Source organism: Anabrus simplex, chromosome 2 (genome assembly GCF_040414725.1).
Source record: "Anabrus simplex isolate iqAnaSimp1 chromosome 2, ASM4041472v1, whole genome shotgun sequence".
In the NCBI taxonomy this organism is placed as follows: domain Eukaryota; kingdom Metazoa; phylum Arthropoda; class Insecta; order Orthoptera; family Tettigoniidae; genus Anabrus; species Anabrus simplex.
This window is the reverse complement of record NC_090266.1, coordinates 715,710,264-715,733,323: the sequence shown is the minus strand read 5'-3', so window position 1 is coordinate 715,733,323 and position 23,060 is coordinate 715,710,264. Positions and strand designations below refer to the sequence as shown.

General features: G+C 41.1%; 1 protein-coding gene across 1 annotated transcript in view; it reads left to right on the top strand.

Annotated features, from left to right (window-relative positions):
* Cib2 (Calcium and integrin binding family member 2) overlaps positions 1 to 23,060 on the top strand; it is a 76,524-nt gene that overhangs the window by 5,200 nt on the left and 48,264 nt on the right. Inside the window, exons 2-4 of the mRNA XM_067139392.2 lie at positions 1,655 to 1,689; positions 13,177 to 13,294; positions 16,989 to 17,136. Of these exons, the coding sequence (XP_066995493.1) occupies positions 1,655 to 1,689; positions 13,177 to 13,294; positions 16,989 to 17,136 (301 nt within the window). The remainder of the gene's footprint in view (positions 1 to 1,654; positions 1,690 to 13,176; positions 13,295 to 16,988; positions 17,137 to 23,060) is intronic.

Genomic DNA, 23,060 nt, shown 5'->3' with positions numbered 1-23,060 from the left:
GTCGGGAATAAAACTGTGGAGGATGACCAGTACCTCGCCCAGCGGCCTCACCTGCTATGCTGAACAGGGGCCTTGCGGGGGGATGGGAAGATTGGAAGGGATAGACAAGAAAGAGGGAAGGAAGCGGCCGTGACTTTAAGTTAGGTACCATCCCGGCATTTGCCTGGAGGAGAAGTGGGAAACCACGGAAAACCACATCCAGGATGGCTGAGGTGGGAATCGAACGCACCTCCACTCATTTGACCTCCCGAGGCTGAGTGGACCCCGTTCCAGCCCTCGTACCACTTTCCAAAGTTCGTGGCAGAGCTAGGAATCGAACCCGGGCCTCCGGGGATGGCAGATAACCATACTAACCACTACACCACAGAGGCGGAGCAGAATAACTTTCGTTGTGTTAATTTTCCTATTCTGATGTGTAAAGAAAAATGAACCTTAAATACATAAAACTGTAGGATGAGTAAATTCACCATGCAAGCAACATCCCTACAATACTGTGGTAAGGAAAATGAAGGACCGAGCTGGATAGCTGCAGTCGCTTAAGTGCGGCCAGTATGCAGTATTCGGGAGATAGTGGGTTCGAACCCCACTGTCGGCAGCCCTGAAGATGGTTTTCCGTGGTTTCCCAGTTTCACACCAGGCAAATGCTGGGGCTGCACCTTAATTAAGGCCACGGCTGCTTCCTTCCCATTCCTAGCCCTTTCCTGTCCCATTGTCGCCATAAGACCTATCTGTGTCGGTGCGACGTAATGCTACTTGAAAAAAAATTGAAAATGAAGGGGTGTTTCACACATAGTTCACAGATTTAACATATAATCAATTGTGTAAGAGAAAATTGAACAAAAACTGTTCCGGTATTCCTTCAGCGATTTTTAAATGATACGCATATCAAAACCTGCTCCTGGATGGGTAGACTATGAATATGAAGATTGGTCAAGATAGGGCCTATAACCAATAATGTAAAAGCTCATTGAGAAATATCTCTTCTGGTCTTTCTATAAACCTCCAGTATATTCCGTGATTTTTAAATGGCATGCATATCAAAACCTGCTCCTGAATTAATTGACTCTAAATACAAAATTTGGTTGAGACAAAATCCAGCCGTTACCCCGTGATGGTAGAACAAACAGGCACGAAAGCTAAAAACCACTGATACGGTCTTGAGTTGACCTAAAACGGATAAATATATCAATATAAGGCAAATTAAATGGAATTACAGGCAGCGGACCCCTACAATTTTAATTATAAAGTGTAAGCCATACTGTAAATAAAAAGTAAGTAATGACGATAGAAAATGTTCACAATCATCCTTCCCGTTTCTTTGCCCGTAATGCAAAATGCTTTGAATATACCCATGTGCTATAGGTAGTTGATCCTAAACATTGTAATTTGCAAATTTTTTCTCCAATCTGACACCATAGTTGTTGGCACCACGTCCACATCCCCTTCCAAACCCAATGTCGGAAGATTTTATTCCCATATTTCTTAGTCTATAAGCCAGTAGTAACTAAGGAGAGGCTACCAACAATTATTTTCTATTCAATATATTTTTAATAGGGTTCAATTTTCAGCAATATTTTATTGGATATAAATGTTGTAAAATATATATTTATACCTTATTAAAATATAATTTTTGATACTGATATTTGTCTTTCAGGATTGCACATTTTTCACTCGAAAGGAAATTCTGAGGTAAGAAAATGACTTCCTTAATTGTTACTGCGTGATCCATGGTTATCTAGTGTCTGATGGCTCTATAAGTACTGTAGTTCCGTTATGCGGCTTGCTGTGAGAGTGCCTTATTTCAAGTTTCAGAATACAGTACCTAACCTAATCCTGTCCCAATAATTACATTGCAGTTACAACAGTACTAACACCATCTCAGTAAGATATAGCAAATGATTTTTAAATAACGAAGGACCCTGTCAGCCGAAATATTGTAATAGCCATGGGAGTTATAAATATCTTCTAATAAACCCTATCGTGTGCGAATGTATAGTCGGTCAACAAAGGAATGAGCTCATGCCAATTGCATGTTTTTCACATCAAATATTTTATCAGATTCAGTTGTAATTATTATCAAATTATAGTTCACCTCCCATGGCGACACAAACCCTATGGATACCCCAACATTATATCTATAGGTTCACTTGTTTCTGTGAAAAGTGTACTTGCGAGGAATTTATACAGTACCACGCGCTCGTTCCTTTTTTGAGTGACTGTACATGCCCCATTATCTACTTCCGACACTTTTAACCACTATTTTTCTTGTTGCCAGAGAACGTAAGGAACTGTATAATTAAAAGATAGATTCATTACGATCCTTTTAAACATTTAATTTATTTTAGAAAATAAAAATATCACTTTCAGAAACGTGCATTGAAATAAAAATGTAATGGTCCAAGTAGAGTAACTGTAGAAATAGTTCCCTTTCCTCCTAATTTTCTTCCATGATGCTAAAAATATTTTTATTATAAGAATCATAATAAGTTGAGGACTCCTTGTAACAATAAATTTCAATTTTTCGGTTTAGATCAGACGTGATGCAAAAAGGGGGTATAATAGGCATAGATTACCGTATTTAAATTATTCATCAGTTATAAAATTATTTGTACATATTGTTCCATACAGGAATGTTCAGTATCATTATTTAACACTTTGTGCTCGACCGTGACTTCCTCGTCATGCTAGACACCTGAATAGCCTCTTCAGTGTTAAGCAGAAAACGCGGACATATTTCTTCATGATGTTAAGGTTTATCATGCATGATTTCGTTATTAGTTGCTCCGTTTATTTTTTTAGAAAAGTTAGATATCAGATATACAGAGTGTATCAGAACTATACCGACAAAAAAAAATAGGAGATGTTCTTCGTGTTATGTTAAAAAAGATAGTGCAATCGGATTGGCGGAGAAAATGTTTCTTTTCGAGAAAATGGAGGTAAGGTAAGGGTTATTCTGCCCGAAGGCAGGTCCGAACCTCCGCAGAGGTGTTCCTGAGCCGGAGTTTACGTGCGGTAGGGTGGCCAGTTCCTTTCCGCTCCTCCATTCCATGACCCCCCACCAACAGTTCGTGGCAACCCATCCAACTCCTGACCACGCCCACTGTTGCTTAACTTCGGAGATCTCACGTGATCCGGTGTTTCAACACGGCTACGGCCGTTGGCAGAAAATGAAGTTACTTTGTTATTTCCAGACGCGCGATTCAAATTTGAAGAACTCATCGTATTTGTTATGCCAGAGCACAAGCCGCTACCGTGCTCCAGGGAAGAGAAGGCGAGGGAGGTGAAGTGGGGTGTATGATGGAGACGGAGGTAATGCTCCTCGCGTATGCACAAATTTCCTCGTTCGACTCGCCTGCCTATTACAGGCAATATCCACAGTTCGTTTATTAAACAGCCATAACTGCACACACAGTACAAGAACACACTGTAATTAAGACACACTTGTCAGTCAAGGAATGCACCAGATCGTTTCTTCTCTCGTCTGTTGGTCGCAGTAAAGTTCTTTATTATTTTAACATGATCGAAGACACAACGCTACCACCCCACGATTGTGTATTCCTTCACACACAACATTGTAAGCGGAATGAAAAACTGAACGAAGGAAACAAAACTCCCAATGGTTTGATTACAGTGCATGTTCAACATGCCCCCTGCCCACTTCGATGCACAGTTCACAACGGTCTAGTAGTGACATTTGAACTATGTTAAAGCTGTGTGGTGTGTCGAAAATGACCTGAAAAGCTACCTGTATTCCTGGTACAAGTTCATCTCCTCTTTCTATGGGGTTCGTATAGCAGTCTACTTGAGCCTACTAGAGCTGGGAAGCGACTACACGAAACGAACGAGAAACTTGTGCATTCCCACCCAGCATTATTGTCTCCCACTTCCCACTTCCTCTCCTTTCCCTTCCCAACTCTGAAGCACAGCTGGAGGCAGCGGCTGGCTCTTTACGAATGGGAAACTTGTGCATTCGCATCGAACATTATCTCTGTCTTCCACTTCCCACTTCCCCTCCCTTCCCTTCCCTTCCCTTCCCTTCCCTTCCCTTCCCTTACCATCCCTTCCCACCTCTGACGCACAGCAGCAGGCAGCACCTGGCTCTCTGGCATAGAAAATACGGCAAGTTCGTCAATAACAAAGTAACCTCATTTTCTAGAAAAGAACTATTTTCTCCACCAATCCAATAATTGCACCATCTTTCTTAACATAACACGAAGGGCATCCCTGATATTTTGTAAGTATAGTTCTGATGAACCCTGTATATACATATCAGAACTGAACAAAAAGGAGTAATATTACCAGATAGTGATATCCCTGTGACATCAGACACTTGCCGCCTCACACTTTGCGGAAAGAACGAAAGACCCAAGTATCTTATGTCATGCCTCAAGACAGAAGAAAACAGATAATTTAGCGATAATACAGCTTCTATTAATCAAAGATCACCTATTAATAACGTTATAATACTATAAAACTAACCGTTGTACCGTCGCCATTTGTGGAGCAGGGATCATTTTGAGTCAATCACTTGCTTTAGCTAAAGATAGTCATATTAAACTTCTCTCAAAAATTTTCTTAATGTAAGGACATCCACTTTGATATCAGTAAATAATCTGGATCGGTACATTTATTCAATTCCAAATACTAAAGGAGTGCTGCTCATCGACATAATAACAAAGTAACGGTTAAATCTGAGGTAGTGACATCTTGATTGAACAACTTCACGTTCACCCTACTAGGAGAATGTTGGCCGGCGGGGTAGGAGAGGTGGTGGTATACAATTGCGTGCCAAAAGCCTGGATTCAATTCCAAACCTTTCCGCAGTGTTCATATGGAGTGAGTGCATATGGGGATTCGTAAGTCGGAAGGTGACATGAAGCCTTGAGCAGACCCCTTGGAGTTATTCGACAGGAGAAGGCTATGTGCCGACACCGGGTTTCGCCCCCCTCCCTACCTCATTATCATCAGTATCATTCCACATCCAAACGCTCAAAATGCCCATGGGCGTCAAGACTTGCATCAGGTGAGCCGAATATGTCCTCGCATACCCTAGGCACTAAAAGTTATACAATAAATAAATAAATACCATTCTCAATGGCCCCAGAGAAGTGCGACAGGCTTCGACAGCCAGCACAATTCCTATCCTCGCCGCTAGATGGGGGTTTCATTCATTCCATTCCTGACCCGGTCAAATGACTGGAAACATGCTGTGGATTTTTGTTTTGTTTTACATAACCACCCTTCTTCTCAGTCAGGGTCCAGGACACATTATCTACTCCTACCTCACTGTAACTGCGTCTCCCACATTAAAATTTAACAATATATTTTGTACCTGGATAATTCAAAAATATAATTGCTCGTGTTTATATTTTAATGATAAGTTACAGGACAAAACATTTGAGAAAAAACACTTAACGTATAAAATCTCTGTTGTATAAAAAGTAGAATTCTTTCCCTTGTTTGTATTTTTGTATGTAATGTTCCATTTATATAACACAGCAACGCCTGCTATGATCGCAGTTGCGAAATCGAATCCCAGTACTATATTTAAATGTAGTCTGCCTCCACGGTTTGTTCTGTTAACTGCTTCCTCGGAGCCCTGGGTTCGATTCCGGTATTGAAGAGCGGCAGAAGGGATGGTATGTGGCTAAATTACAGTACATGCAACTCACCTCCATTGGATGTATGCCTGAAAACAGCTCCACGAACCTCGGGACGTGAGCATGAGTCTACTTCATTTACTTACTGGTCAAAATCCCTCCACTCCAGCATCTCTAGAGATAAATAGCTGCTGAAGGGACTTTCAACACTATCTGTTATTATTAATTTGTATTCGGGAGATGGAGGGTTCGAATCCCACCGTCAAGTCGACAGCCCTAAAGATAGATTTCCGTGGTTTCGCATTTTCACACCAGGAAAATGCTGGGGCTGTACCTTAATTGATGACACGGCCGCTACCTTGCCTTTCCCACCTTTGCGTCGACGGAAACCTTCGATGTGTTAGTGCGACGTTAAACGCTAGAAACATATGTATTATTATTATTATTAAGTTGTATTTACGACTATAACTCTTTTGTGCCTAATAATAACAATAAACATACATATTCATTATAGACTCATGTCTTTCAGCGTTCAGTCTGCTAGCATCTGTGAATTAAGTACGTGCTCCACAATAATCTATTTTCAACTAGTTATGTGGCCTCCTGTAGTTCCACACCTCTTATTAAATCATTAAAGACTTAGTCTAACCATCGTCGCCTTGATCTCCCTCTGTTTCTCTTGCACTTTATGGCCGAATCCATTCCTTTTAGCCTTTCTTCCTCCATTCGCTTAACATGTTCCCACTCCCAAAGGCGTATAATACACCTTCATCCTTCAAGTTCGTTCCTATCTTAGCCTTTATCTCTTCATTCCGTGGCCTTAATTGAGGTATAGCCCCAGCATTTGCCTGGTGTGAAAGTGGTTTCCCATTTTCACACCAGGCAAATGCTGGGGCTATACCTTAATTAAGGCCACGGCCGCTTCCTTCCCACTCCTAGCCCTTCCTTGTCCCATCGTCGCCATAAGACCTATCTGTGTCGGTGCGACGTAAAGCAACTAGCAAAAAAAAAAAAATCTCTTCATTGCGAATAATAATAAGAAAAACAATAATCTGTGTCTTCAGTTACCGAGTTATTTTTATTTTATTTACAAGTTGCTTTACGTCGCACCGACATAGATAGGTCTTACGGCGACGATGGGACAGGAAAGGGCTAGGAGTGGGAAGGATGCAGCCGTGGCCTTACTTAAGGTACAGCCTCAGCATTTTCCTGGTGTGAAAATGGGAAACTACGGAAAGTTACCCTGTTGCAGACATTTTGATTTGATTTGATTTGATTTGATTTGATTTGATTTGATTTGATTTGATTTGATTTGATTTGATTTGATTTGATTTGATTTGATTTGATTTGATTTGATTTGATTTGATTTGATTTGATTTGATTTGATTTGATTTGATTTGATTTGATTTGATTTGATTTGATTTGATTTGATTTGATTTGATTTGATTTGATTTGATTTGATTTGATTTGATTTGATTTGATTTGATTTGATTTGATTTGATTTCATTTCATTTCATTTGAATTTTACCGGATAAACACTAACTGTGTCTCAAGAGATCCCTCCAAAAATCCGAGCAGGTCTGTGGCAGGTATCTACCATCTCGGGTCCAGGCGCCCACGCACTACCACTGAGCTTCTGTCTACTATATTTCTAAAATAACTGCACAAACACCAGGTATTTCAAAAAATATTGGCTATTATTCAGATAGTCTAAATATACCTTCCTTACACCATATCAGCCTGATCACAGCCATGGAATCTCATCGTCATATGTTGAGTTGAGTTATCGATTACCGTATGAGAGCGGTCCAAACAATACCCTTTAGTTCAAACAGGATCATAAGCAGTACAAATTTTTCGTAATGCGCCCTAACATTTGCTGATCTATATTTTGCATCATTTTTCATAGTTTGTAAGAAGAAACACTGTTTCGGAGACGTTACGACGCCGGAAAATTCATAAAACTCTTTAAAGGTGGTATGTGCGCGTTAGTAGGAATGTACGTGCGTATGATTTAATGGCCTAACAATTCTATTATAAGCTTTATGTGATCAAAATACTGATGCAGAGTAATCCATATGAAGTGGTAATTTTGCATAATTGCTTATATTTCAATTAATGATAAGACCAGATGCAAAGTTAAGGTATGGAATGACCAATTGTATGGCAAGAAATAAAGGATTATGGATAACAATATGTTTCACACGAGAAATAACACATTTTAAAGAAAGGAAGAATATTTCAATGGAATTAAACACTGCAATTATAATCCAAATCTTACAACAAACTAACCAACAAAATATAATTTATAACAGGAAATATTGTATACGTTGTTGCACTGACTGGCTTCATTTTTACAATTTCCTTTCAAGTTCATGAATTTGAAAAACGGGACTATTCCTGCTATAACATCCTTCTATTCATAGAACAGTTTATCATTTTGATGGAATTTTCCGACTACTTTTTGAATATCTTCTGGCCACAAGCATGTACACATGAAAACAGAGTAACCAAATAGCGGGGATATCTATGGATGTTGTTCAAGGCATGCTTTGAGGCCATATAAAAGCAACATCTGAACACATCATTGTTGGTTATTTTTAAAAATACATTAGAAGGCATAAGCCTACAAATGACAAAACCAGAGGACGACCTTCCGTCTTGGACACACAATACTCTGGAGACATATCTTGAGGAAAACCTCACATCACCGCCAGTGAATGGAGAATGTGGCCGCGAGTACCATGTTTGTCAAACTTCTCTAAACATATTCTTGAAACGGTTAAGGTGAAGACTAGATTTTACCCAGGGCGGTGCGTGGTATTGTTGCAGTGTTGCACAACTCCAATAATTTTAAACTTCATTTATCGCCATTTCTTCCCATTTTGTAGTTTAATAAACCTAACATATACTCTAAAATGTGTTAAAACCAACCATCTTTGGCCGTTCGATGTATTAACGCTTCGTAACGGACCAATAAACTCTGCCGTCTTCGAATCAAACTCAGGGGGTTTGCTTTACTACGGCAACTCTGGCGCACAGCGCGCCGCAATGTAGTTTCAGTCTTGGACGAGCCTAAGCCTGTCCACGGTGTATAGCAGAGGTGTTCACTCTGTGTATTCCGTCCCTTTGGGCGGGCTGGCAGGCGATGAGCGCAGCGTATGCTATTTATCCACAGTGACGTTGTGGCTATGTCACAGGCCGTGAAGGTTGGGCGAAGTTTTCCAAGTCACTCTAGATCACTGATGCGATACCCGAGTTTGAAATGGAGGCAGAAAATAATGAAAAAAAGGGCAGAAAACCACGTCATTTTCAATTTATGTTTTAAGAAAAAAGTTATTTACTGTATGTTCATTGCAGTTTATGTATTTTGACCGGATGCAGTAAAGAGTTAGGCCTACAACCTCAAATATTTGTATAATGTACGTAATGAATTACAATTTTCACTATTACTCTTTAAGAGCTGCTTTAGAAACAGTTTTGATATAATACGGAGTTAAGGTGCATAAGCTGTGGCTTGTGGTTGTTTGGGCTTAAATTATCTGATAAACTCACCAACAATCCAATCATGCTTACCGGGAATAACATCAATGAGGCTACTTATTTGAAGGCATACCGTACATCTACCTGGTAGATATGTTTCTGTTGTTGTTGTTGTACCGGTACTTTAATCTTGTATAGTAAATATCTGTGTCCTCACTCGTGATGAAATTCCCTCTCACTATTTAGAGACTGGCTATTATCGCCGGCCGCCTGTTAAATTTCAAATACTATTTTCAGGAATTCGGTGTACAGAGAATCATACAACACTACAACACTGTGCAAAAGAAATTGTTGCATTATGCAATTACGTTAATTTTTGCTTAATGAATAACAAGAATTTTACTTTTTTAATGGAAATACTGTCATTCCCGTGCAATGAATTGTAAATCGTAGCTTGTACGTTTAAACCCTGTACCTTTGAAGATGGTAACCCAAACATTACAACGTGTCAGTTTTCTTTGAATGAATAAACACAAGAAAATAAATCTGACGGTTTATATCGAGTGCAGTATAAATTAAACCGGAATATCTTGAAAAGGTCAGTTTTCCGTTTCGATAATAGAGTTTTATTTTAAATGATGTATCCCAATCAGCACTTCAGTGAGTAGTGGAGAAGAGCTTCGTAATCACAATCGAATTTCAATGCTCCCTCGCTTTCCTGCAAAGCGTGTTCGCTCTCTCGCTTCCCTGCGACGTATGCTTACTATGTAAGCTGCCCGCATTTACGTCTCGCCAGCCTGGCCGCACTGGGCTAGCCTCAGCGGGCGCCTAGCTGAGCACCTCTGGTGTATAGCATCATGTAGCACGCCCGCTAGTATCAGTCTCAGGGAGTTGCACGAGACAAGCAAGTCCCCTATCGAGAAGCAATTCCAAATGTTCCCGTTAGATTGCTGAATGTAAACAAACTTGTGATATATAAACTTAACCTTCTGATTATCGTATTGAATTGCTAAGTTGTCAGTAATAACGAACATAATACTTTAATTTGGGTAATAGACCAACACTATCTAGAAATTGCCCATATTTAGATAAACAATATGTGGAAAATTCAAAATATGTCTTTTGTATGAACTAGTATGGTCCAGGAAATAGCTAATATAGGATTGCCTTTGCTGGCAAGACCTAGTGTTCCCAGTGCACTATATATTCGGGCATGGGTTGGAGCAATTTTGTTACTTTCATTAACCTGTCTCAGTCTCATCCTTGGCTTTGACAACATGAAAGTGACCGAGGTATGAGTGATGCTAGTAATGCCATTCCTTATGCAGCCAGTCCCTGTCATGGATGGGGTGAATATATTGCTCATAGGGTCAGTTGGTGCGTTCATTTTAGTGGACTAGGTAGACTGATATATAATAGCAACATCTGGCTCAGTGAGGAATGCAACGTGAAACTACCTCACTTCTCATTTCCCTAGTACGCCTCTTCAGTGATACCTATGCCAACTAGGACAGCTGATAATGGAACTCTTGAGGATCAAACCAGCCTCCGGGCTGAGCACTTAACATACATACAGGATTACATTCTAAAATAACAGTCGGTAAATCAATCAATCAATCAATCAATCAATCAATCAATCAATCAATCAATCATTCGATCGATCACCAATGACCTGAATTTAGGACCATCGTCCAAGTGGCAGATTACGTATCAATTGTTTACCTAGTCTTCAATGATTACAAAGAAGTTGGAAATTTATCGAATTAGTGTAGATATAGTAAATTATTCCAGGAGGTAATTCTTATTCCCGTAAATCAATACTTGTTTTAGAAATACCTTTATTTGAATGACCTTTCTGTTACCATACACTTTTAAATATAATAGCCTACCCGGTATCTCGTTCAAGAAATGTAGAAACATAAACTTGTCACGAATTTCAACTCTCATAACAATGATTCTGATAATGATTCGCCAAACTGCTATACTACATCTCTTTCACTTCAGATAATCAATAGGAGAATCGATTTGAAGTTCTCTGGTGTCATATGCATTTTCGTATAAAGCACTTCAACACCCAAATCGTTGCAACGTAAATACGTACTGTTAAGTGAAAGTACAGTATATCAGTTGATACCTTGTCCTCTAATTTAACAAAGAGAATATATCTTCATTCACAGATAAAAGAAATAGCGTTATCACTTTTTTATAACCTCACTTTTTTCCTCAAAAGGTATAGTAATTGATGAATGTACTAGGATAGGCACGAACACAGAGTTTTGGCCTTATCCGGAAAGAATAATTCATCAAGTACATGGACCTTACCATACCGTACTGTAGGGTTGTTGTTTTCATGGCGAACTTATGCACTTCAGCAGTAGCTACGTTCATTTTCCTTTACACATTAGCATAGGAAAATGAAGACAACGAAAATTATTCTGATGAACTGCATATAAATTTGTGACTGGGAGGCGTGACCAGTATTAATGAATATAATGGGTAGGAAGAGCATTGGGAAATACGAGGTTTGAAAAGAAAGCCATCGATATGGAAAATAATCTAAGGAAATATGATATTTAGAATACCTAGCAAGTGGCTGTGCAGTGGAAGTCATGTAGCTATCAGCTTGCATTCGGGAGATAGCGGGTTCGAACCCCACTGTCAGTAGCCCTGAAGATGGTTTTCCGTGGTTTTCTATTTTCACACCAGGCAAATGCCGGGGCATGTACCTTAATTACGACCATGATCGCTTCCTTCCAATTCCTAGCCTTTTCCTACCCCATCGTCTTTGCGACGTAAAGCAAATTGTAATAAGACATTTATTTTTAAATCTTTAGGAACAGAAATGATTCGGGACTTTCCTGTTATAAGGAAGACAAGCGCTTTCCAGTATCATAAACGGAACACATGTCAATTGTTGATAAAAGCGTGCTGCTCCCGAAGAAGTCTGTATCAAATGGGGACAGGAGATATAGGCTATTATGATCTACGAGTAAATTTTCAATCAATCATTCAATACTGATCTGCATTTAGGGCAGTCGCTCAGGTAGCAGATTCCCTATCTGTTGTTTTCCTAGCCTTATCTTAAATGATTTCAATAATATTGGAAATTTATTGAACATCTCCCTTGGTAAGTTATTCCAATCCCTAACTCCCCTTCCTATAAATGAATATTTGCCCCAATTTGTCCTCTTGTATTCCAACTTTAGGCTATCTTCATATTTTATTTGTGTTTACTTCATTTTCACCTAACTAGTCCATACTACGGGTAGACTCTCCGGAGAAGCCCCAGGTTTAAATTGTCTACTCGGTCAGGAATATGTATTCTGGTCTGGACAGAGTTCACTCAGCCTTATGTGATCAACTCACATCGAAGTTAGTTTGATGTGAGGGGCTGTAAAGTAGACTTGTGCCCTCGTCCCGAGGTGTTGCAGCTCTTTTCAGACACCCCCCCACCAACCCTCACAATGGAGGTGAGCCGCACGTGACATTTTAGCCACATACCAGCTCTCCTGCTATCTTTAAATCTCTGACAGTACCGGGAATCGAATGCGGGCTTCCGATGACGGCGGCTAATAGCTAAACTGCGGAAGCGGGTTGAGTAGCAGTGATCTCAGACAAGAAATCCAAGTAATTCTGCTGCAGAAGTCATCATGCCAATCACGTGACACCCCAATATCTGTGGGCCATCTAGAAACGTAGCAGTTATCTTGATAGACCAAGGGCCTTAATGATAGTTTTGGTCACGGATTTAGTTTTCGTGTTTACTTTCCAAGTAGACCATTATTCTCTAACATGATGTGCAGTATCCCTTCTTTAGCAATTTTACTAAACTGACGTCATCAACAGCTGTCAGATATGTTTACCTTAACCTAGAAAATTTCACTCAAACTCGAATCTCTGTCCCGTTATCCTTCATTGGCCTATAGATTTTAGACAAAGATGATATAAAAAATGAAGTACCTCATTTCCTTACTGCTTTATTAATGTGCACAAAAAATAAAGAGACTATTTGTTTACTATCATTCCGTTACAGGGTGATTTGTGATCATAGAGGTTCTCCATACATATTTACCTAACCATTTTTCTTCTTCAGGGTGCATAAGCGATTCCGAGAGGTGAGTCCGGAGCTGGTACCCAAGTGCATGACGGGTAATGAACCTGTAACAATCCACGTACCTCGTGAGAAGATCGAGATGCTTCCTGAACTACGTGTAAGGACGCACTCTGTAGTAATTCCGATAGTATGCCTCCACAGATTAATATATTAATAATGAAAATCACTATGGAAACTGTTTCAGAAATTAACGTAGGCCTACTAGAATATATTATTATTATTATTATTATTATTATTATTATTATTATTATTATTATTACTATTATTATTATTATTATTATCATCATCAGTACGGACATATTATTTCATACAATTTCCAGAGTTCATCTTCTCCAGTTTTAACGTAGTTCATAAGAAAATCACTGCTGTTGTAGTTTGATTTTTAGGGGTTTTGGAAGTCATGGTCATCAGCAACGTGTATAAAATAATTTTGCCTGAAAGCATTTTATTACTGTGGTATTTTCTCGTTTGTGTGTAATCAGTATTAAATGGGGCTGGGATTTTGAGAAGTAATCGGTCGCGACTGCGTAAATCACTGTCGCATTGTTATCATCAAATCTAAATGCAAAACCATTTCAAAGTTTGCCAACGGAAGGAAATGAACAATCCTGCCTCTCGAGTTTATAGGTAATGGAGGCAGAGACATCTTCGGCTTAAGAGGAAAATTGGTTATGGGCATTATCTTGAGAACCCTGAATAAACTGGGTCTAGCCAGTTGCGAGAATGTGGCCACTTGTTGTGTCGAACAGAACACACCCTCTTCCAGTACTAGTACTTTTGTCAAGCAAGTTAAACTTTTCATTTCAAAAACAATAGTTTTTTCTGGTTGTTGGTGTCAGCGTACAGAGAGAGTTACACCTTACGTAACTATGTATTTCATTATGTAGATTTTAGTCTCTTCTCAAGGACAACAGTTACAGTTCTCAATCCTGCTCGGGGCATGGTCGTAACTTGGTGCCGAACTTGCTCCTCAGTAAAGTCGCGATTGTTACAATATAGCCTACAATGTGTATCTTCCGAGCGAAGTGTTCTGCTTGAATATTCTTACTCGGCGATTTTAAAAAATACCGCCTACATGTTTTTATTTCGGTTAGGTATAGGCTACAGTAAGGGCTGCCTGGCCGAGGCGGTAAAAGCATGCTGGGTTCACTCAGAACGAAGTAGGCTCGATTCCCCGTCAGGAAATCTAAACACTTAAGAAACGAGATTTCCACTTCCGGAAGTGGACATTGCCTTGAGGGTCACTCAGCCTATACAATAAATGAGTAATGGGGACAAAGGCGGTCGGGCGTAGAGCTAAGCACTCTACCCCATCAAGTGCCGAGGTTACGGATAGTGAAAGCCTTTACCTTCCTCCCATCCAAGGGCCTTCATGGCTGTACGGAGATTGCTCTGCTTTTTTCTATATGCTACAATGGTCCGTGTATACAGAAGGAAAACCCATGAAAGATTTAGTCAGGTTACACTAAAAAATGCCATTTGAGAATAAAAGGAAAAAAAAATTATGTCTGTGACAAAGAAATATGGAAAATCTAGCACAACTCTCCAATAACGTGTAAGCAAATACCTTCCACGGCCAGTTGTCTGAAACAAAGGCCGATGTCAGCGAATTTTCACGCCAGAATTGGAGACAAAGGCTCGGAGAAAATGCAGTATTGTTAGAGATGGTACATGGAATTTCAGGCATTGAAGTCCGAAGACTACCCTTTGAAATCGCTGAACCAAATAATTTAGAACACCCGTTTATCAGACACAAGAAAATACCTGCTTTTAGAAATGGTTTAAAAAAAGTAGTTCCGCAGAAATCACTGCCACTCCTACAAATTAGTTCAGGAAAGCAAAGAAGGTGCTCAAAATAAAATAAAAATCCATAGATCTACCTTGCGGAAACTCAGTTTTGACAAGCCCGGTACTTCTGAAACTAAGTAGTGACATGAACATCAGGAAAACATTGCAAATGAAACAGATGATGAAACCTTCTGCATGTGTTGTAATGAAAAATACGGGATTATGTACCTAGGCTATGCAGAGTGAATTATGTCCAAGGAGCAGGGATGTAGCCGAGGGGAGTTACTGGAGGTAATACCCCTTCGTGGAAACTTTACAAAAGAAGTAAATAAACTGACAATAAAAATTAACCTAAATAAACATTCAGAGACATAAAATTGTAGAACCAACAGATATGTTGAAGCTTCTATCTAAGAAGCCTCTAAATTTGGATTTTCGATCGTAAACTAAACATACCATTGCTGGGCTGAAATGAAATGTCGTGTGGCTTTTAGTGTCGGGATGTTCCAGGACGGGTTCTGCTCGCCACGTGCAGGTCTTTCTATTTGACTCCCGTAGGCGATCTGCGCGTCGTGATGAGGATGAAATAATGATGAAGACAACACATACACCCAGCCCCCGTGCCATTGGAATTAATCCATTAAGGTTAAAATCCCTTACTCGGCCGGGAATCGAACCCGGGACCTTCTGAACCGAAGGCCAGTACGCTGATCGTTCAGCCAACGAGTCGGACATTTGCTGGGCGGAGTGGCTCAGACAGTTGAGGCGCTGGCCTTCTGACCCCAACTTGGCGGGTTCGATCCTGCTTCAGTCTGGTGGTATTCGAAGGTGCTCAAATACGTCAGCCTCGTGTCGGTAGATTTATTGGCAAGTAAAAGAACTCCTGCGGGACAAAATTCCGGCATCTCCGAAAACCGTAAACGTAGTTAGTGGGACGTAAAGCAAATAACATTATTGTCATTATTATTAAACATGCCTGTTGACCTTAATCGTATTGTTCTTATTCTGTATTTTAAAGTAAGATTTTGTAGTGTACTGCAGTCTAAATATCAACAGAATTCACTTGTCAGTGTCCTTGTAATGACAAACCAATCATGCGTGCACCGCACACGCACCTTCATTGTGTTATTTCATCATTTTGTAACTATGAACCCCCATCGGCCGATCCTGGCTACTCTACTGTTAAAGAGTGCAAAGAGTGGGCTCAAACTATAAACAGATGTTGAAAATCAAAACGATTTAGTGATCTAAGTTACTCTCGTTGATCAGAAAGATACCAATGAAATTATTTTCTGACGTAACTTTCAGTTGCCTGTAAAATGTACTTCCTCTCTCTTTAAGAACTCAAATGTTTGTGGAATGTGAGGCGTTTTCCCTGAGTTCCGTGAAATCCCAATTTCTGTAATAGCCTACACAGTACGCCCCCCGTTACATTAGGATTCTGCAAACAGCAGTATTTACATGAATCCCCGTGTGATCAGAATGTCAAGAATTACTGTATTCGAATGCACTGATCTGCTTTCCTACAGTCTGTCCGAAACGAAGTGGCTGTTAATAGCTTCCCTCCGGCCAGACCAAGCTTTTATTGATTTGTCTCAGTAACCTTTATCACATTGCCCTCATGACTATCTGCAACGTGTACTATGATCACACTCCTTACTCTTCAGACATTCTGACATCATTTAAATTTGAAACAGAAGCATCGACATATGGCAAAATTACAGGATCGTCTTTTAAAATGTCACTTTTCAGAGGTGTAAACAAAAAGAAAACTAATAAATGAAAGGGCTCGTTATTTGTTAATATAACCTTACGTAACACTTGCATAACTCATGCGTCGGATTGTGTTTGTGGTGATGATGATAATGATGATAATGATGGTGATGATGATGTGATTATTATTATTATTATTATTATTATTATTATTATTATTATTATTATTATTATTATTATTATTATTATTATTTTGAGGTTCTTGTTGGTTAAATTGTGTTTGTTGACAGGAAAATCCATTCCGGCAAAGAATATGTGAAGTATTTTCTCGGGACGGTAAAGGAAACTTGAGCTTCGAAGATTTCCTGGATTTGCTATCTGTGTTCAGTGAGCAAGCTCCAAGGGACATTAAAGTATTCTACGCCTTCAAGATTTATGGTAAGCAATAATTATGCAGCCTTGTTTCCTTCTGTTATCTGTGACACAGATGAAAATTTGTTTTCAGAAGAAAGTACTATGAAAGAAAATATGGTTTTAATTCCGAATTATTTTTCTGCGTTGAATCACCACCGCCCCGATGTCGTATGGGTAATTCCTGTGTCTCTTATTTGGAGGGCTCTGGTTCGATTCTCAACACATTAGAGGATTTTATATTTTTTTCTGAGTGTTAGAACAATGTCAGTTCAGCCTCGTGATGTCAGTTGAGGTGCTGACTCTTATGAGAGGCAGTGACTCAGCTCTTGAGGGCTAAGCACTACGGCTGAGGAAGTCACCACGCTGATCATTTAGCATTTTAATATCTGTGGGTCATATATTTGGGCAGTGCTCGTCCGGGCATACCCAAGGTATTTAATGCATATGAAGAATTATGAATTCTTTATTAATCAATAATAATAATAACGGCGTGCGGCTTCCGCAGAGACCCCTAGTACAGGTCTTCCGACTTGTGCGTCTTTGAGAGTGGACTCTACCAATGACGAATTCTAATGCTGAAGACCACAATACATACTCACCCCCGAAACATCGGAATAAACCAATGAAGGTTAAAATCCTCTCCCGGCCAGGTGTCGAACCTGGGACCGCTTGGACCAAAGACCATCACGTTAACCATTTAGCCATGGAGGTGGACTTTAAAGGGCTGGAAGCCAACGACACCCTATTGTCACATGTATACTTCCTTAAACGCCACTGACCTTAGTAACTCGGGAACAAAAGGACAACTAACCGACTGTGTCACTGAGGTCGGAAAAGTAACTGTCTGAATTTATTCCTGTGGAGAATGTTACGTACCAGCCCTCAATCTCTAGTCCCCTTCGGTATTTCCTGGAAGGAACTAGTGAGTCAGCTGGGAGCTCCCAGCCCGAGGGCACAGTGATGGTCACTCCACTCAATTGTTTTCTTCGCCTTCTTTCTCTTGGATTTCCTGGAAGGCTTCATCAGAATGTTCTCATTCCGACCGTACCCCGCAAAGTCTGGATCTTTATCATCCGGGGATATAAAACAGGCTCGCAACGAACGGACAGTGAGTGTAGGGGCGTTGGGCACCAGTTATATGTGGTCGCTATCGTCGAAGCTGGTGAGATGGATGTCCCTCCGGAGTCAGTGCTGGAGTGTACTTCCATGGAGTACTGAGTGCTGTGTGTGTACCAACGCGCTTGTCAGTGTGTGGAATAGTTAATGTGAGTAGAGTTGAAGAAGTGTTAATTGTCGTTGTCGTGAGGAGTAGTGTAATGCTGGTTAGCACTTTTGTGTTGTCGCTGATATGTGACCGCTGTTTAGTTGTCAGAATTGAGTAGTTCACTGTGTGGAGTAGTTACGTTGACTGTGAATTAATGGAGTTGCCTCTGCTGATTGCGTAAATTACGGGACTCATCTTAAGTCGAGTAAAGGAACGGTCGTTGTGCTATGTGATTGCTAACAGGCGGTGTGTTTGATCATGTCTGCGTACGGCTGTTGTGCGAAGCCAAGTGAATGTAGGGCCTGTCAATAATGATTATCGCCCGTCCCAGGTATACCAGTGAGCCGGACTACCTGCTGTGAAGATGATAATGACTTTGTAAATGACCACTAGTTAGGGCTGTTTTCATCCATTCTCTAATACAATTGTGTGCATATAAAATGTGCATCTACAAATGACCGTGAATGATACCATAATACAAAGGAAACAGGTTAGAAACAAAATACCTATAGTCGCCTTTAAAGTACTCTCCATTGGTCACAGTACACTTTTGGCAACGTGTATACAGCAGATGGAAACTGGCAACGAAAACCTTTTATGGAATCGATCGAATCACTGATTCTTTTTACAATTTTCTTTTCGTCACACCAACACAGATAGGTCTTACGGTGACGATGGGATAGGAAAGGCCTAGGAATGGGAAAGAAGCAGCCGTGGCCTTAACTAAGGAACAGCCACAGCATTTGCCTGGTGTGAAAATGGGAAACCACAGAAAACCATCTTCCGAGCTGCTAAGAGTGGGGTTCGAACCCACTATCTTACAGCTGCGCCCCGCTACAACTCGCCCGGTGTATCATCACTGATGCCACACGTCTTTGGATGTCTGGTATGTCAGCACAATGTGCGCCTTTCGGGATTCCCTTGAGACGGGGAAACAAAAAGAAATATATAGTCACCAGATGCGGGAAGTACTGTGGATGTTCGAGAACGTGGCTCATCATTAAGAGATTCCTGTCAATCCCTGAAAGCGTTTGAACCAGTCGTAAACACACTTTCTGCCTACAGCTTATGTTCAGTACGGATGCATGCGTCTACCATCGCTGTTCTTCCCCATTTACAACATGCTTTGCTCCATTGCACTATGACAAGAATATTCACACTAACTACGTTCGACTAGCCGCAGCAGACCAACCTGCTTCAGCTCCGTGTGTTTAACGCTATGTGGGCTTCTCGAGATGTCTGTCAATTCACACGCGTATGTACACAGTGTCACCACACGTTGCCATTGCGATATCGGCCCATTCACAGTACGTTTTAGACACGCCCTGTATATAGACTATACGTACCAGGCGGCTCGCGGGCGCCGTTCTTTCTACTTACGACTGTCCCGCATGCACTAGTGATGCATGGGATGCCTAATCACTTGTTTTAGAAGGAGTACTACAACGTGCTGTATTTTGGATGTTGTGAAACAAATAGTCATTTTACTGTACACGTTCCAAAACAGGGTGCATTTGTAAATGCGCCAAAGGTGCAGAAAACAAAATTGAATAACTTATTAATTTATACACGTGTAGACATTCCACTCTATAAAAGAGTTGTTTGTATGAAACAAAAACTAATACTGTTCAGCGAAATGCGCATGGAGAAGGCAGACATCTGTTTGGAACTTCGGCTGCATTTTCACCAGATTCTCCACAGATTAAAATGATGTCTGTGTGTTCGTCGTTGCTGAACAGACTAGTCATTGCCGATATGCAGACAACAAATATAGTGCTGCTGTACACTAGTACATACACCAGCCTACTACAATGCGATCGTAAACGAGGTTTACTCATCCAAGGGGTTGCATTAGACAGATAGCGCTGAGGAACATGCTGCGAGCGACCGTCCGGTTGTTATCTCTTCATATCCCGACGTAAACTGCCTGCTGGCAGTAGTGCCCCTGTGAAAATCAGTTAATAGACATCCCATTCATCATTTTTGCATGCGCGACATTTATAAGTAGAAAGTACGGCGCTCGCGAGCCACCTGGTATATGCGCGCGCGCGTGTATGTGTGTGCGTGTATTAATTGGGTCTACCTACATTAGATTAGATCTATAAAATAGGCAGCGTGTTATTCGTAACAAGAGTAGTAGCAGAAGTGAGATAGACCCCCTGTGTGACACATCGTTGCAGTCGACGTGAAACAGAGGTCCACATACTGTTGGATTCTACCACCACTGGGAGTATTCCAGTGAGTAATGAGTACACATATATATAAATCGTTAGGTTTTTTCTTGTGGTAAGTATTGCATGCCCATTGAGACCAGAAACCAGACAAAGAGAAACAGAGGCTCAATTAAATGCGCCCTTTGGGGTGATGAAGAACGTGAAGAAGATGGAAGGAGTCCAGCAGAAGACATAAAACGGCCAGTAGAGGGAGGAAGATGGCCAAAAAGATGAAACAAGGTCATAAGAAGATGGAGGAAAACCAGAAGATGGAAGATGGAAGGAAGATGGAATATGGCCAGAAGATGGTCAGAAGAAGACGGAAGAAAGCCACAAGAAGACAGAAGCCGTACCGAGAAAGATTGCGGAAGATCTCCACGATATAAAGCGCAATCCTCAGATCAACGCTCTGTTCCGAAGACCATGTCCAAAAGACAACCAATTCTGCTCCGAGACGGAGGATGAGCACGAAGCTCCTTGTCAAAGGACCACCGTGAAGTTCGAGGGAAACTGAAGCCGTGAAGAAAGTGCAGACGGACTGAGATGGCAATCTTCCCCTGTTCTCCCTGCCACACCTGTCTACAGACCACGAGACAACGGGGTGGACACCCGGAAGAATGCCGTTTGAAGGAGAGAACTGCCTCCCGGTGGATTTGGCGTTCAGCCGACCTGATGACCAACTGGCGCAACCGACCAGAACTGCTTTGATCTGACAAATAGACTGGAAGATGTACACGCCGCTGTTCCGAAGAGTTCGAGAATGGAAAGCGACCGAATTAAGGTATGACCGACGAGCGGACACTACCAGAAATCATCAGAACGACCTAGGGAGAGAGGCTTGTCTTTTAAGCTCCAGAAGGCGCACGAAGGCTCTTACCGCGTTCTGAAGGGAATAAATGACGTCGTCTATTGGATACTACGTATGCCAAGATTCAAGATGAAGGTGGTACGCTACGACCGATTGGCACCTTATCGCGGAACAGCTGAGAAGGTAACTGATCGTGACGATCAGCTCTTGAATAGGCCAATATGTGACAGCCCTCTGTCTGTACCCGTCCACCCTTTCGTATTTCCAGCAAGGAACTAATGAGTTAGCTGGGAGCTCCCAGCCGGAGGGCATAGTGATGGCCTCTCCAATCTATTGTTCTCTTCGCCTTGTTTCTCTTGGATCTTCTGGAAGGTGTAACAAGAATATTCTCATCACTGGAGACATAAAACAGGTTCACCGCGAACAGACAGTGAGTGTAGGGTATTTGGACAGCAGTTGTATGAGATCGCTATTGTTGGAAGTGGTGTGTTGGGTGTCCCTCCGGAGTCAGTGTCAGAGTGTTGGAATGTACTGCCGTGAAGTACTGTACTGTGTGTGTACCGACGTGGTGCCAGTGTGAGGAACAGTTGGTGTGAGTAGAAAGGGAGCAGTGTTAACTGTCGTTTTCGTGAGGAATATTGTAGTGCTGGTTGGCACTGTTGAGTTGTTGCTTTTATGTGACCGCTGTTTAGTTGTCATTGTTGAGTGGTTCACTGTGTGGAGCAGCCACGTTCACTGTGTTGATTGCGTAAGTTACCAGAGACAAGGAACGGTCGTCGTGCGATGTGATTCCTAACAGACGGTGTGTTCGAACATGACTGCGTGCAGCTGTTGTATGAAGCGGCTGAGCGTGCGATGCGAAATGAATGTGAGGCCTGTCAATCAGGATTATCGCCCATCCCAGGTACACCGGCGAGCCGGACTACCTCCTGTGAGGAGGACAGAGATATTGTAAATAGCCACTAGTTAGGGAACTGCTGTCATCCATTCCCTAGAATGATTGTATGTGTGTATATGTTACTGTAAAAGTAAGAAGACTGGTAATTTACCTGTAAAACCGAACATTTACAATCGCGGTGTGCTAACAGTCCGAAATTTCTTATGATATGCACATATTTCGAACTTTTACCACGAGACGTTTGAAAATCTAAGGATTTACCCATGCGAAATGGTATAACCATATTCATTAAAAACCACTATTTTATTAAAATTTGTCATTCTTTATATATTCTTCACTTTTACACGTGCATGTTAACTCATTTTTTTCATTTTTGGTTTTGGATCTATTTAAAAAGGCTAATAGCAAATCACCTTAGCTTTATTTATTTATTTATTTATTTATTTATTTATTTGTTTGTTTATTTATTATCCTACCGTTTTTCCCACACCTGTGGAGTCGCGCGTGCGAACTGCGTCGCAAATATGGTTTTGGCCCTGTTTTACGGCCGGATGCCCTTCCTGACGACAACCCTTTATGGAGGGATGTTTTCACTATTGCGTGTTTCTGCGGTGGTTGATAGTGTAGTATGTTGTCTGAATATGATGACGAAAGTGTTGGGACGGACACATACACCTAGTCCCTGAGCCAGAAGAATGAATCAGAAGCGATTAAAATCCCCGACTCGGCCGGGAATAGAACCCGGAACCCGCTGTACCGAAGGCC